Raw genomic sequence first — 16,727 nt, 5'->3', positions numbered from 1 at the left:
AGAAAGTACTTACATTGTATTCTTCTGGTAGCTTGAAGTCAAACTCAAAGGCTCGACTCTCCTCGACTGGCATAAATACCTTGTATAAATGAATGACAAGTCTAGGACTGAAGTGTAGACTTTGGTGTGGTTGACTAGATGTAGAACCTCATTTTATAGGAAACAGCGGAATGGAATCCCTTGCCTTTCATATTTCTAGTCTGAATGACAAGTCTAGAATTGAAGGGTAGATTTGGTGTGGTTGACTAAATGTAGCTCATTTTATAGGAAACAACGGAATGGAATCCGCTTGCCTTTCACGTTTCTTTGTCTGAATGACAAGTCTAGGACTGAAATGTAAACTTTGGGTGGTTGACTAAATATAGAGGTTCATTTTGTAGGAAACAGCGGAATGGAATCCGCTTGCCTTTCACATTTCTTCGCCTGAATGACAAGTCTGGGACTGAAGTGTAGACTTGGTGTGGTTGACTAAATGTAGCTCATTTTATAGGAAACAACGGAATGGAATCCGCTTGCCTTTCACATTTCTTCGCCTGAATGACAAGTCTAGGACTGAAGTGTAGACTTGGTGTGGTTGACTAAATGTAGCTCATTTTATAGGAAACAACGGAATGGAATCCGCTTGCCTTTCACATTTCTTCGCCTGAATGACAAGTCTGGGACTGAAGTGTAGACTTGGTGTGGTTGACTAAATGTAGCTCATTTTATAGGAAACAACGGAATGGAATCCGCTTGCCTTTCACATTTCTTCGCCTGAATGACAAGTCTAGGACTGAAGTGTAGACTTGGTGTGGTTGACTAAATGTAGCTCATTTTATAGGAAACAACGGAATGGAATCCGCTTGCCTTTCACATTTCTTCGCCTGAATGACAAGTCTAGGACTGAAGTGTAGACTTGGTGTGGTTGACTAAATGTAGCTCATTTTATAGGAAACAACGGAATGGAATCCGCTTGCCTTTCACATTTCTTCGCCTGAATGACAAGTCTAGGACTGAAGTGTAGACTTGGTGTGGTTGACTAAATGTAGCTCATTTTATAGGAAACAACGGAATGGAATCCGCTTGCTTTTCATATTTCCTCGTCTGGCAGATTCACGTGTATTTATGATAGAATAAAATAAGTTTAGGTCTTGTCTCAGTAATCGGAACTAGCTTTTGCAAACAACTTTGTCTTAATCCATTCAATTCAGACAGTTGGTATTTTGTACTCAAGCCAACCTTAAATTATTTGCATGAATTGACAAAATTTAAATATTTAAAGAATAGAATAATTGCTCTATTTTAATTTTGGCGTACTACAATAGATTAAAATATTGCATAATTAAAAGCTGTAATTGGTTACACTTAATATTTTTTGAGTTTGCCCGCGAATCACCTCAGCGATACACATTTCCCTATAGTGATAAGAAGCAATCCCCCGAAATTTACCATTTCTCCCAAAATAGTATTGGACACCGGACTTGGTTGTGAAATTGTTATTCATGCTGAGTTCTCCTTCAGAGTTAATGTTAATGTTAAAAACATCATTATGGTAAGACTAAAGTTCCATTGTGCATCTTCAGTTAAAATTTTCCCCCTTCCCCTCGAAAATCTCATGGAAGCAACTTGCTTCCGAAAACCCACCTCTAAGCACCCCTGAGTCACTCTGAACTCTGTAACATATTATTCCTCAAATCTGAATATGGTTATGACCAGTGTTCAAAGTGAAAAAAAAGCAGAGGCAATATTCTTTATATCGATTTTGACTCGACATACCGGCTATCTAAATGTTGAAATACACTGAGAGTATATTGCCTAAAAGATTGCATTTCTATTTACATAATGCCTGAAAATCTTTGGAGAGTTTCTCTGTGGTTACGGGGGCCAGAGGCATGAAGAGACTTTAATCCCCAAGTAACAACTCTGAAGTTTTTTTAAAAAATCTCCTTTTATTGTATTATAGAGAATTATACACGAAAATGATCAAAAACCGAGTTTTTATATTAACATTTTCCTGAGGGAAAACTGCTGGACCCCCACTCGAGTGAGAGGTATTCGAAACCCCTGGAAGATCTGCCCCCACAGCAGACAACCCATAATTCCGCGCATGCTCGAAGTACCACATTTATATTCATTACAACAAGAAGACACACATGTACATAAGAAACAATTCAATATGGCACATTAAAATATAAACTAGATGAACTTCTTTGAAGACAACTCATTTTAAAAACAAAAGGATAACAAAAATGTTGGTGTTGTTAACTTAGAAATTATTTAACATAAAAAATAAAATCTGTTTACGTGCAAAGCTATTCATCAATTACTATGTATAAAAATTTCTATTATGTATAAAAACTGTTATAATATGTATAAAAATATTTATAAAAAATTACTATGTATAAAAACTAGTTAAAAGTAGACTTATTTAACATCTACTCTCCAGTGACAGTATATCTTGATCACTGAAACGCCAGAGGCGGTATGCCTTCATCACGGAAAAAACAGGCTGTATGGCCGCATACCGTCTCATTTCGACCATTGGTTACGACCAGGCTCGGACTGGCCGGGGCCACCTCTCTCTCATATTATATGGTGATGATGAGTAATGAATGAAATGGTGGAATGAAGAAAGTGGAAGGAAACGGGAGAACTCCGAGAAAACCCACGCACACGGGGTTTGTCCACCACAAAGTTAATTTGGCGGAGGCTGGGATCGAACCCGAGACCCCAAGCACCAGAGGTGAACGCTCTACCACTGAACCACCGCGGCCCTAGCATTGAATGTAGTCTTGGTGCCCCATAATTGGAATGAAACTAACAGAGTCCTGTTTGGGGCCCTTTGTTTGTGGTCTAGTAAGAATATATTTCAACAATATGAAGAATGGGGCCCCAGCATCATATTGTCTAAATGTGTATTTTAGCCCCATGAATGTCAAAATGAGACTGACATTTATAAAGCCCTGCTAAGGCCCTTCATTAGTCGTTTGACAAGTTATTGCAATACCATAAAGAAACAGAACAGGTCCTCACCCTGAGGCTTCATTATCAAACGTAAATGGCGTTGAGAGCTTTATGAAGAAAAGCCACTCCTCACCGCAAAGGTTTTACAAGACCCTCTCTGTTAAATTTGTACTACTACTACTACTACTACCAATAATAATAATAATAATAATAATAATAATAATAATAATAATAATAATAATAATAATGTGAATTCCTCCAAGTGAGGCACCTGCCGGGGCCCTATACCCCCCAGTCCGAGACTGTTTACGACCCTCAAAAAACTTAATTCAAAAATGCAGTTTTAAAGTTGCAATTAAATCGCCACATTCCAAACAACAAACGACAAACGTCTTAATGTTTTAATAGGCAAATTACCTGTATGTTTTAACAGCAAATAGCGCACATAGCAACATCTATTAGCGTGACTGTATTAGAATTTAAACGACGACCTGAGGTGTTTACCGTTTATTCTTAGAGTTTGTTTTCGTTTGGTAACGACTGACCTTTTCATTTTTTGTTTATATATGGTTTATTTCCTAAGGTCATGTATTTTATATTATATAGGGTAACTTCGACAAATAACGCCATTAATCCAACATATTGTTCTGGTATTCAAGTGTTTTTATATCTAGGTGCAAATTACATGGAAGATGGAGTGAACCCTCCTCCGAGTAATACAATGAGAAAACAAAGGTCCTAGATACACAATGTCGACCTCAATGCACTGAGAATCGGAGTGCATATTGCCACTTGTTTCACAACAATGGAAACGTATCAGAATCGTAACGAAATACATTGTGAAGAAAACTAAACAATGTTCAGGGCAATTTGCTACCTGCTTTGCTGGTACACAAAACTCATAATCATAGTACACTGAATCATAGTTAACTGGAAACTCTTGTGATGATTGCGAACCTCTTAACATAACAGCTGCAGTCACATGGAGTACTATCGTCGTAGCTAGACAATAATACACAACCAGCGTCACACGATATTCTCAGGCCACATTTAACAATGCTGCCAGAATCCCATGATTCGTGAAACCAGTTCTTGTATTCAATACACTGAATCCACGTTTTAGGACCTCTGGGAACATAGAAATATCCTCCACAGTGCTCACGGAACATGTCTCCACCCTTCTTCTTTCTAGAGGATGCTTGTTTCTTCGTACCGGAAGAAGTGGAAGGGCCAGGTGTTGCAAACAGGTCTGGTGTCGCCAATACTCCTCTGGCAGTTTTAGAACTTCCTGGGATGAGATTTGCTCCTGGTTATTTTAGGTGTAGGCAGAAGCTCGTGGATGGAGCAGGCACTCGGTGGTGTTGAAGGAGAGATGGAGGCTAGTCATGTACTTGGAGGTGTTGGTGGAGGTTGCTGTTGCTCTGAAACATCATTTGAGGAAAAAGCGACATTGGGTATAGCATTTTTGTTAAATGGATGCGCTGAAGACTGAAATTGTGTTCTTAGATGTTGCTGAACGGAACCATGCATGGGAAAACAGTTCTAAAAACTATAGCTTCTCAAGTGTTCTTCCGGGATGTGTTCGTCGATAACTGTTAACCGCTTCAGAGCAGTTACACTTTTAACGATTTGAAGGAGCTCTTGTTGAGCGATTGAAGTTTATGGGTGCAATATGCAGGCAAGCACAGCACAGCAACATTTAAAATGGTAATATCAAGATGACTGCGATAACAATCCACAAAAGCAGTGCTCGGCCAGGGATCCGATGTCTTGAAATGTTCCAGAAACGTACGGAATTCTTCCTTTGTAACATAGATTTTAGGTGTCATTGCATAGGTGTTACCTGAAGGAAGATCATCACCAAACTCTTTATTATTATTCTTTCCCTTGTATAATACCATTGGAGGGATCCAATTTGAATCTGATGCATTGGTGCAAGCTGTAACACTCACAGCTTCAACTTTCTCGCCAAGTGTGGCATTAAGTACTCGCTTGCTCCCTTTCTGTGAGAGAATCTTTAGGCTGCTGTTGTACGTTAGTTGTAGCCCAGTTTCATCTGCATTATAAATAAGTTCAGGGTTGTCACGCAAGTTCATAACATCAAGTGTATTTCCCAATAGCGTATACAATTTGTTCGCTATAGTTCTATTGAAACGCATGAGTTTACCATACCTCAAATTTTCCTCCTTTCTGCACACGATATTCGGGTGTGTTGCTATGAAAGCATAAAACCAATCTTTTCCGGTCCTACCACTACGAAATTGATTAGTTATGGCGTTCTCTTCACATATTCTATACGCGGCATCAGAATCATTTTTTTCTAGTTAAACCAAATCCAACTGCTTATAACGAATTATTCTCTGTGTTAATTCTTCTTCCTCTGTAACAATGATTTAATTCTCTGTAACAATACAGAGCTGTGACCAAGTTTTCGAATGGGCTTCTTGTCCTTTCGTTTTACCCCGTCTCTTAACGTTCTGCGAGAAATGTCAAACGCACATGCGGCCCTTACAATTTTCATACCCTGCTCGATGGTCGTGATAGTTTGACGTAAATCACCTGGGCCGTATGTTTTGATATTCCCTTGCCTCCTAGAAAAGAAAATGAACAAAATATTAGACGTCTCACATTTCACAGCCACTTCGAGGGAAAACAAACTTTTAACACTAGTATTAGTTTTAATTAGTGATTAGATGGAGTGGCGTTATTTTCAGAAGTAATAGATTTTGTTTTGACCATTCTTTCTATACTAATAATAGCGATCCTGCATATTTTATCTATATCGTAATATTATCAAGTATGGCCCTATCGACTTATACCTCTAATAATAGTAAAATCTTACTTTTACTCAAACAATTCGCGTACTTTGTTTGACGCACTAAAAAATTGCGAGGTGTTTCCTCTGCTCCTTGGTTGCCACGTCAACATTTTTTCACTGCTTTCTCTCTACTGACAGGTGGCTGGCCACTAGTCTTTGTGTCTACAAAGACAACAGGCATCACTGCTTATCACACACAAATAAGTGGTCACCATGGGAACCACATGTTCGTGTTAGCACTGTGGAAAGTTTTAAGTGGCGTCATTACCCGAAGTTACCCTACATATATGGGAATAGTAATTTAGTGCAACTTCCACTCTTATTCCGTACGGGTTTGCATCAACGCAACGCAAAATTTGCGATTTAGTTTGCTATAATCTACAGGAGTTATACGACTTCTTGCATTTTTGCGTTGCGTTTCGGCTGCACGCTGATTCTACGGTGGAGGACGTGCCTAGGAGACTACTAGTGTTAGATTTCCTTGTGAACGCTTCGATGTGGTATTAGGCCACTACAAACAAATTTTCCTTTTAAAAGGTTTCATATTAACCACACTCATATGGATGAAAAATTTAATTTCGGTCTCGGTCCGGGTTTACTCTCTCATAAAAAGCTCAAATCAGACGTAAGACCAAAATTCAAGTATGACATAGAATGTGGAAAATGCAAATATCAAGGTTCCTGAAGTCTGCTACCTTGTAATTAAAGAGAAAGATACCAGCTACTTCTCATTTAGGCACGAGAACAATAGTATTTGAATCTTGTTCCTTTTGCCTTAACTAGGGTTGCCAACTTTGAAAAAAAAACCTGCAACCCCTCAAAATTCTCCATGAGGTCTAAGGCTAGTTTTAGACGGAAGCATTTATCGTACCATTTATCGTAGAAGATGTACTGCCAAAAATCTCGTATAATATTTTATGGCATCACAAGTACATGGTGCTTTTACACGGTAGCATTTTGATAAGTATCTTGTTGTGACGTAGCAAACAAATCATTGGAAAAGAGCGCAATTATGGCTCCGAAACTAAGGCGTGAGGTAGCTAAAGCTATAGTGGTTATAACAACAGTTCTCGTGGGTTATATTAAAAAACGAAAACTACAAAGAAGTATGTGTGCAAAGAGCATCCCTACTTCAACTCATTTTTCTTTACTACAATTCAATTTCCTACACAAAACAAAGAGCATGGGTATTTGGCACAAAATCTTTCGCTTCCTTTTAACACACCGATGCGTTGCAATTGGACCAGAAATACTGGGGGAAATGCTACGAAATAGAGCAGGTTCTATAGACAAGAAATGCCATAGGATAGGCCATGGCATGGGAAATGAAATAGCATTTGCTACTTTACACGGTAGGTTATCGATGATCAGAGCCGTAGCTAGAGATTTCGGCGCCCGGGGCGAAGTACAATTCGGCGCTCCCCTACATTCACCACTCCGGTTTATTATTATTATTATTATTATTATTATTATTATTATTATTATTATTATTATTATTATTATTATTATTATTATTATTATTATTATTATTTTGCCTGCACATAAGAGAAGCAGCTTTTGTTGTTATACTGTGTTGATTTTATTTATCAAGCTGCTTGGACAGATCATTGCAACAACGAAAAGCGATTACTATGTATTCTTTTACAAATAAGAGCTTTTTCAAGAGATGTTTTTTAGACTTTTTGTTAAACTTGACAAAATTGTCTTTGCTTGGTATAAAGATCTACTTGGAGATCAGTTATGGAAATTTACAGTACAACTATTTGTAAAGTTTCATACTATCGATAAAAAAAATAAATCTCAATAAAATAGAAACTATGTACTTTCAAAATGTTCGAAATAGGTAACAGCAATAATTTCCAGTAATAATTGTAAACTTCTGTAATTTTATTCTGTATGTGACCACACAATAGCATTTTAATTTCGATTCTTTTTATATCAGCAATTAAACGAGTTGAATTTGATAATGATAGACTTTTTTTTTTTATTATTAATTTCAAGGGACGGTGGTGCGATGTTATTGTTTTAAATATACATGCCCCAACAGAAGATAAGGATGACGATATACAAGACAGGTTTTAAGAAGAAGTATCACGGGTATTCGACCAAGTCCAATGATACCATATGACAATCCTCTTGGAGAATTTCAATGCGAAGGTAGGACGACAGGATATTTTCAAACCGGTTATAGGGAAAGAAAGCCTACATAAGAAAAGTAATGACAACGGCATTAGTTTCGTAGACTTTGGAACATCCAAAAACCTTATCGTGAAGAGCACAAGATCCCACACCGCGATGTTCATAAATATACATGGAGAACACAATCAAATTGATCACGTTTTAGTAGATAGAAGAAGACAGTCTAGCATAATTGATGTTCGCTCGTTCAGAGGACCTGACTGGAGCTGGACATTGATCACTATTTGATAGCAGTGATTACAAGAGAAAGAGATTATTGTTGAATAAAGAGAATATTCAACATCTGAAAACGAAGAGGTTTTGTTTTAAAAAATTAGAGAAGAACCACACGAGAGGGGAATACCAAATTGAAGTGTAATAGAGTCTCATTTTTAGAAGGTTTTGAGAGCACTAATATTGAGGGTATTTCGGTTCAAATTGTGGATAGCATAAAATTTCAGCAAGAGAAATATTGGGGCACCATTGTTATACCAGGAATGCACCAAACTAGCGGAGAAGGGAAAATAAGCGAATATGCGTTGGCTACAAAATCCGAACGATATAACCACACTAAATTTCGTTGACATCAGACGGGAAACTTCCAAAATATTTAGAAGAGAGAAACGCGACTTTTTTGAAAGGCTAAATTAATGAACTTGAAGATAGTAATAAAAGAAAAAAATCCGAGACATCTTCAAGGACATCAACGAATTTAAGAAAGGTATAAACTTTGAGCGTATATATTCAAGAAAGATGACGGAACAATTCTTACTGATACAGATAGCATCTTGAATAGATGGAAAGATATATTTGACGATTTGCTTAACACGCAGAAAAAAAACTAATGTTCGTGGAGAAAGGGAAATGCACAACAGAACCATAAATTTCAGATTGATTAATAAATTGATTTTGAGTTTTACGTCCCGTTCAGCAGCGAGACTATATGAGACGTGGACCTACTGATTATCGTGGAATCCGAACCACACGAACTCCCGCTGGGCCATAAATTTCAGAACCCAACCGAACCGAAGTAGAAATTGCTATAAAGAAATTAAAGAAACACAAATCTCCAGGTATAGACGAAATTCCGTCTGAGGGGAAAATTGTATAAAAGATACACAAACTCATTCTCCTTATCAGAAACAAGGAGGAATTACCACAAGAGGGGATAGAATGAATCGTTGTTCCAATTCACAAAAAAGGTGACAAAGCGGATTGTAATTATCGAGGCATTTCTCTTCGTGTCAACATCCTATAAAATCATCTAAACATTTTATTATCAAAATTGATTCCATACGAAGATGAAATTATTGTAGATTATCAGTGTGGATTTAGACAAAATCAATCAACTATGGACTAGATATTTACCATTCGACAAATACTCGAAAAAAAAATGGGTATACAATACACCGGTACATCAATTATTCATTGCTTTTAGAAAGGCTTACGATTCTATTAGGAAATAAATATTATACAACATCCTTGCAGAATTTGGAATACCGAAAAAGTTAGTTAGATTAATTAAGATGTTTAAACGAATCCTAAAATAGAGTACGAAAATTCTTGTCCAAAAGCTTCCTCGTCGAGAATGGCCTGAAATAAGAACATGCGTTGTCGACATTATTATTCAACTTTATTCTGGAGTACGCTATAAAGAAAATCAAAGATAGCAACCAAGACCTAGAGCTGAATGGTGTTCACGATTTTATATCGTATTCTGATGATGTAAGTCTGATAGGAGAACAATAGAAAGAAATGCAAAGACATTATTAAATGATTGCAGGTTTAGAAGTAAATGCAGATAAAAACTAAATACATGGAAGTACACTGGGATCGTAATTCTGCAAATTATGGATGGGTCAAAGTATCAAATAATACTTTCGATAAAGTGGATACTTTCGAGTATCTAAGATCAAAATCATATCGACGAAGAAATTAAATGTCGACTGAAAGCAGGGAATTCGTGTTATTATTCGGTTCAAAATTTTTTGTAGTCGCGAATTCTGTCAAGGAAATAGAAGCTAAAAATATACAGAACGATAATCATGCCTCTTGCTTTGTATTTTTGCGAAATATAGCCGCTTACTTTAAGGGAACAACGCAAACTGAAGGTATTTGAGCATAAGATCCTGAGACGAATATTCGGACCCAAGAAGAAGGGGAGTAGGGAATGGCGAAAACTTCATAAAGAGGAACTGCATAATTCATACCCTTTACTAAAGATTGTTAGGGTCGTGAAGTCTAGGAGGCTTAGGTGGGCAGGCCATGTAGCGAAAATGAAAGAAAGTAGGAACACTTTCAAAGTTTTGACTGGAAATCCAATCGGAAAACGTCCATTAGGAAGACCTAGACGCAGATGGAAGGACAATGTTAAGATGAATCTCACAGAAATAGGACTACAAAGTAGAAACTGGATTCAGTTGGGTAAGGTCAGAAGTCATTCAAGAGATTTTATGAACGTGGCATTGAACCTCCAGGTTTTATAGGCCATAGAGTTAGTTAGTTCTTTTACGGTTAAAAAAAAGTTTGTGAAATATAACGAAAATTCAGAAGGTTTATGTTTTGTCTGTGTGTAGATAGATAAAACAGAGTACAACTGATACGTATGCACAGAAAACATATCCTGGCGATACAACTAGTTGATGGAGAAATGGCCCCAATAAATTCCTTTAAATTGGAAGCATTTCATATGTCAATAGAATTTTAAAAAATCAATAGTAGTGATTTGTCTTTGAAAAAGACGAAATTCGTTGGGTTAAGTTCTGACTCTTTTAACCCCCTACTCTACGATTTCGAATATGTTATTATTCCCCTTGTTTACCTACACTTTTAATACTCCCACGCAAACAGCAACTTACGTGTCTCTTCACTCCTCTCATTTTCATACCTTCATTTTCACTATCGTGATAAATCCGATTGTATAGAAAAGCGTGATTAATTAAGCAAAATCATTACCATCACAACGCTGAACACGTATTTCAGACTTTGACCGTTTCCGATTTTGAAAACGCTCCTGTACACTAGAAGTCATTACTCGACACCTTGTATATCACATCGTCATTAACAAATAATATATAATAATAAGTGAAAGCTTAATGTGACTTATTGAAAATTTTGGGTTGCGAGCGGAGCGAGCAAGAAAATTCTTAACAAATGAATTTCTTTGCAAGCTGACAACAATATTGATTTAATAGGGCGCCAATTCTTTTAAGGGGCGCCGCATCGTTTACTCTTTTCCGACACATTTCCCTTCTTCTTGCTCGTTCGGCGCTCCCTTGCTATCAGCGCCCGGGGCGTCCGACCCGCTCTCCCCCCCCACCCCTTAGCTACGGCTCTGACGATGATACGATTTTTGCCACGATAAATGCTTCCAGTCTAAAACTAGCCTAAGTGTGAAGTATCCTTGTTCGGACCCATCCATGGGAAGGAAATGTACTATCGTGAACAAAAATTATTACTACCTGTATTCTGCATATACTTAATGCATTCACAAATAATAAGCTTAATAGATAAATTGTGCTATAAATGAGAAACTGAAATCGGCATTGATCACTTTATTGTATTTACCAGTAACTGCCACTTCTTTAAAATTATCGAAACAGATGAACAAAAGTATATTAATCTCTACGTGAAAATTTTGGATTTGGAAAATGAAATTTATTTTTTAAACTTATGCTTCACCTTCAGTAAGTTCCCTGACGTCCCTTTCCTTTCTCCCCCAAGAAGTCCCTTTCGACTCTCAATAAATGCATAAAATTCCTTACAAGTAAATTTCAAATTTTCCCTGATGCAGTCCCTGTCATCACTTTAAAATTATCTAAAGGGATTAACAAAATAGGCCTATATTAATCGTTGATAGATGGTGAAAGGTGATAGTTTTGGATTTACAGACTGAAAGTGATTTTTTAAATTTATACTTCGAATTAATTCAAACTGTTTCGAACTAGATACAAATTTAAAAAAAAAACGGTCATAAAGAGGCTGGTAAGAAGTTTGTACCGGTCACCGGCTTTAATAAAATAACAGCAATATTTCCGGCCACGCCGATGAAAAGCAGGCCAGTTGGCAACCTTAGCCCGTAGTTATAATACCTTCAAAGCCTTACGACTACTAGACATTACTTGGCCGACACATCACTAATTGGTGTCAAAATAGCTAAGGTCTTGCAACAAATTTAATATAATTGACATCACACGGAACTAAATCTGTAAGATAAAAAAAAGTAGCTCCCCATGGATAATCAGTTTGTGTTCGAAGTTCTTCCTTGTCATAATGGCTAAAATAGGTGCCTTCTGTCCGCGTGGTTCCTGGTAGGGACACTTGGCTCGAATACAAACTTCCACTTTGAATAGTATTATTGTGACCCCACTTTAAATAGTAGATCCCATCTGATATAACCTCGATATCTGTAAAGAAATATTGAGTTTCAAATAACCAACATATTCAAACTTTCTTTAAAGCCTTATATCGAGCAACTGACATATGTAAATTGATATATTGTTCTAATTTATTTATTTATTTTTTTCATAATACCTCTCTTATTGTATTTTACAGCGAGATGAAAGGGAACGAATCCAACTTCAAAAAGCAACAGATACAATGGACGGAATCAGAGGATCTTTACAGTCGTGGATGACTAACCTGGAAGAACTCGTACAAGGCAGTAACACAGAAGAAAGTAACAATGGCGTTCAAGAACGATTCGAACAGCTGGAGGCTAGTTTTAAAACCCGTATGGATGAACTATCAGCTCGCTTGAACAACACCAATGAACAGCTAAACAGCCGCTTCGAGAGACTTGATAAATTAAGTGCTGGCATTATCGAAGCTTTCACGAAGTCAGGTGACACGGAAGCAGATAAATTAAGAGCTGCATCAGCGAATCTTGTGAACACAGAGTCTAAATGGAGGAAGAACATTGCCGACACAGAAAGAGTGCTGCACGAGTTCGATTCACGTTTGGATCAATTCGAGGAACGCCTCACACAATTCACAACGAATACAGAAACATTCTCACCTCTTCAATTTCCGAGCAGTAACGACACGAATGGTAATGTTCGCAACTCAATTACCACTACGGACTCAAGCGTTAATGATGATCTTCAAAACGCCATTTTAGATGCTCTTGAAGGACATCAGCGTTCTCTACATCTGGTTCATAATATGATGGAAACAGCCGCTACAGACTTAAAATCTATTCGTAGCCACACAGACATGACACAATTTGATCTCACTCAATTTGTTAATGAAACTCAGGAGAGTTTACAAGAATTGAAATATGAACTGTTAGCAGGCACAGAGAAAAGTGCACTTAAACTCGATAGTAAACTTAGAGATATCAGAACTGAGTTGAACCGAGGACACAAGGATCTCATGAAGACAGTTATGGATAATGGCGTTATGACTGAAACGCTTTATGGGGATGTTCAAGGTAGCTACACACAATTATTGAACGAAGTAAAAGGTCTTAACAACGTAGAAAAGGTTTTAATTCAAACAGCAGATAATGTTCTTGATACTAAACGGCGTATTGAATATGGAATTCATCAAATCCTTCTAGAAGTTGGTGACATGGTAAAACTTCAAGGTACAGAACTTAATAGCACCCTAAATCGGCGCTTCGACAATATATCAGCAACAATTCTAATGAACCAAACCGGTGCTCTAACAAATCTTTCCACCAAAATGGAATCGGAAATTAGCCAAGTTTGGAGGCAAATAGGTGTAATGTACCAGCAATTGTCGCAATCTGTAGGCATGCTGGACAAATTACAATACCAAACTGAAAACTATGTCAATGGCAGCCTGCAGACAATGGACAGTATGGAAGGAAAAGTTGGAGAGATAACGAGTCGTATGAGCGAAGTCGATGATAATTTGAACTACCTCCTTGGACGCTTATCGTTGGTAACTCAGGAATTTAATCTCATTAAAGCAGGATTAGCGAAAGCTCTGGATAGTATTAGGGAAAGTTTTCTATCCATCCAAGACCAAATAGAAGAGCAGCAAGCGGATCTCAATACGAAAAAGAATATCCCTGAATCCGAATTACCTTATGTGAATGCCGAAGATGATAACGGTAACAACGAAAATGAGGTTCCATCAATTAGCAATGGGAACCAATAGGTAAATTATACCAAGATGATAACGTTGTCACAATATATACCAGTTATAATTTATTCTACTGAAATAAAGCAGAAACTGAGTGTACAAAATGCAATTTGCTTTCGAAGGTTAAATAAAGAAAGAACAAGAAGAATAAGACATTGCATTATAAAGTGAGCTTATCGAACAAATCGAAACACCTATCTTCTGTCGATGTGCGTTGTACAATAGTTTTAACAGCGCACAGATATACACAAAAGAAACACTGGAACAGTCTTGCAGTGTTTAGAAAAGCACTTAATAATTTTTTGTACATAATTGGTTTGTTTGATACATAGGTACATCATATTTAGCTCAAAAGCGATTGGAATAAGTGTGATTGTGTGATTTATTTTACTATCTATTACTTTGTGTGTTAGACTATAGTTTTTATTACGTGAAACTTTTTTTAAACATTAAAATCAAATTGATTTGTTCAAATTCAGTTTTAATATGACTGCATAGATAATTATACAATGTATGAAGCATAGATTTTCATTCTTTTCTGAACACACAGAATTTATATACTACGAAGACTGGTAACATTGTACCTAGGTATATCAACTACAATTTTGAAATGAAATATTCTTCAAATGTAATACCTGAGAAAAGATATTGATAGTTATACTTACATTTTTATGTAATTACGAGTAGATCCAACGAAAAAAATCTTTTTTTCAATACCTATTTAGATTTCTTAAAACTGTAATTTGATTATAAGTATTTGAACAGTGCCTATTTTCTTCGTTTATTTTACTGTTTTTTCTCTTTTAATTGTATTTGAAGGAACATTAAAAAAATTAAGAACATTACTATTAACAGGTTACAAGTTTTATTGTTTTCTAGTCCGAGAACAATTAGCAAAACTCAAATATCAGTTGAGTCGACAGTTACTTAATCAATGAAACTAGATAATGTGCTACTGTTATTCTAACTAGATAATGTGCTATTGTTATTTTAACTCACAGAAAAATAGCAAAATGAAGTGTGAATATTATTCTAAACATTATTCTAAACAATTGCAGAACAAATCAATTGTGTGTTGTTTGGAAGTCAAGAAAATCATAAATTCTGAATCCTCCTTGGTGGCACACTTAACTTATGTACGGATATTGTATATGATAAACCAGTGTGTATTTAATTATTTTTCTCATAATATTTGAATATAAACAGATTATTATTTTTATTAAACATATACTGAGGATAATGTAATCACTGTGATAAGCAGTTAATGTCAAATTATATTTTATACTCAAAATACATCTTGTCATTAATGAGAATTTACTGTATATCATTTGCTACATTATCAAACTGACAGACAAAATACATAAAGTTAATAAATACATTTTCTTCAACAAAACATTGTTCTTACTTTTGTTCTTCTGTGCTCCTCGGCGAGACAACTTTTAATTTTTCATATCTTTCGTAAGCTTGGAATGATTTTACAATCCTAAATTGAAATACCAATTAACCCAATACTGGCTTGGGCTGCCACTAGCCTTTATAACACCTTACATTATTATTATTATTATTATTATTATTATTATTATTATTATTATTATTAATAATAATAATAATAATAATAATAATAATAATAATAATAATATATTTTATTGGAATTTAGTTTCCTCGTTATTATAAATCTTCAAAATAAGAAAAAAACTTTCCTTTTATCAAGTAGATAAATATGACTTTCTCTTCACTAGCCAGACTTTTACTATTACGGAAAAAACGATGGTATATTTCTACCTTCATTTGTTGCATGAAGTATTGGTGGGTGGTAACCCTACTCATCAAAGTAAATGGAAACTGCCCGAGTAACAAAGAACGCTGAAATAGGCGATTAGCCAACGAAGGAGTCTTAGTCTGTAAGAGCCTTGGCAATGGAACCCAAATATTGAAACAAGTATTTATAACAGCTATGCCAACTATCGCAAAATACTATAAAATAAAATTTTCGTTGCGTTGACGCAAACCGCTACGGAACGAGGCTCAAGGTGTCGGAGACAACTCCCAGAGAACCCCAAATTGCTTTGCCATTACTCATATATAGACTTCGGAAAATGAAATGAAATGAAATCTTTGAGTTTTACGTCCCACGATTATGCCGGTTAGGCTAAAGGAGACCGTGATTATGAGTAAGAAATGAAATGGTTGAATGAAGAAAGTGGGAGGAAACAAGAGAACCCCGAGAAAACCCACGCACACGGTGTTTTATATAGACTTCGGATCGATATGCACTAAGACACGGCAAAATATGCACTAAAAATTACAAAAATATGCTCCAATCAAAAGCTAAAATTAAATTAGGAATTTTATTATCTGTAGGGAAAAAAGTTGTATTACTTGAACTACAAAGGTCTGTGAAGTTGGCCTACCCAAATTAGCTTACCCACTTTTATTTACATGAGCCCTTAGTTCCTCGTTAGTACCACAATTTTAAAGAAATTATACCAAAAAAGAAAAAAAGAAATAAAAAGAAAAGAAAAAAGGGTAGGCCAACTTCACATGTGAAGTTAGCGTACCCAACAAGCTTTGCTACATTTTTCGTCATGAATCGTTAATTCCTCGTTAGTTCGTACGAAAGTTCCGTTACTTCCGCAATTTTATACAAATTCGAGCAAAAAGAAAAATGTGTTGGTAG

At 36.2% G+C, this 16,727-nt stretch overlaps 1 protein-coding gene across 2 annotated transcripts in view; it reads left to right on the top strand.

Moving 5' to 3' along the window:
* The window catches only part of LOC145668776 (uncharacterized), a 75,226-nt gene extending 59,783 nt beyond the window's left edge, over positions 1–15,443 (top strand). For both annotated transcript variants that reach the window (XM_081736938.1, XM_081736939.1), the window contains exon 4: positions 12,494–15,443. In XM_081736938.1, coding sequence (XP_081593064.1) covers positions 12,494–14,065 — 1,572 coding nt within the window. In that variant the 3' untranslated portion in view covers positions 14,066–15,443. The remainder of the gene's footprint in view (positions 1–12,493) is intronic.
* The last annotated feature ends 1,284 nt before the right edge of the window (positions 15,444–16,727 follow it).

Source organism: Thermobia domestica, chromosome 13 (assembly GCF_964235325.1).
Source record: "Thermobia domestica chromosome 13, izTheDome1.hap1.1, whole genome shotgun sequence".
NCBI lineage: Eukaryota > Metazoa > Arthropoda > Insecta > Zygentoma > Lepismatidae > Thermobia > Thermobia domestica.
The sequence above is the reverse complement of the archived record's forward strand: the minus strand, read 5'-3'. Positions and strand labels throughout refer to the sequence as shown.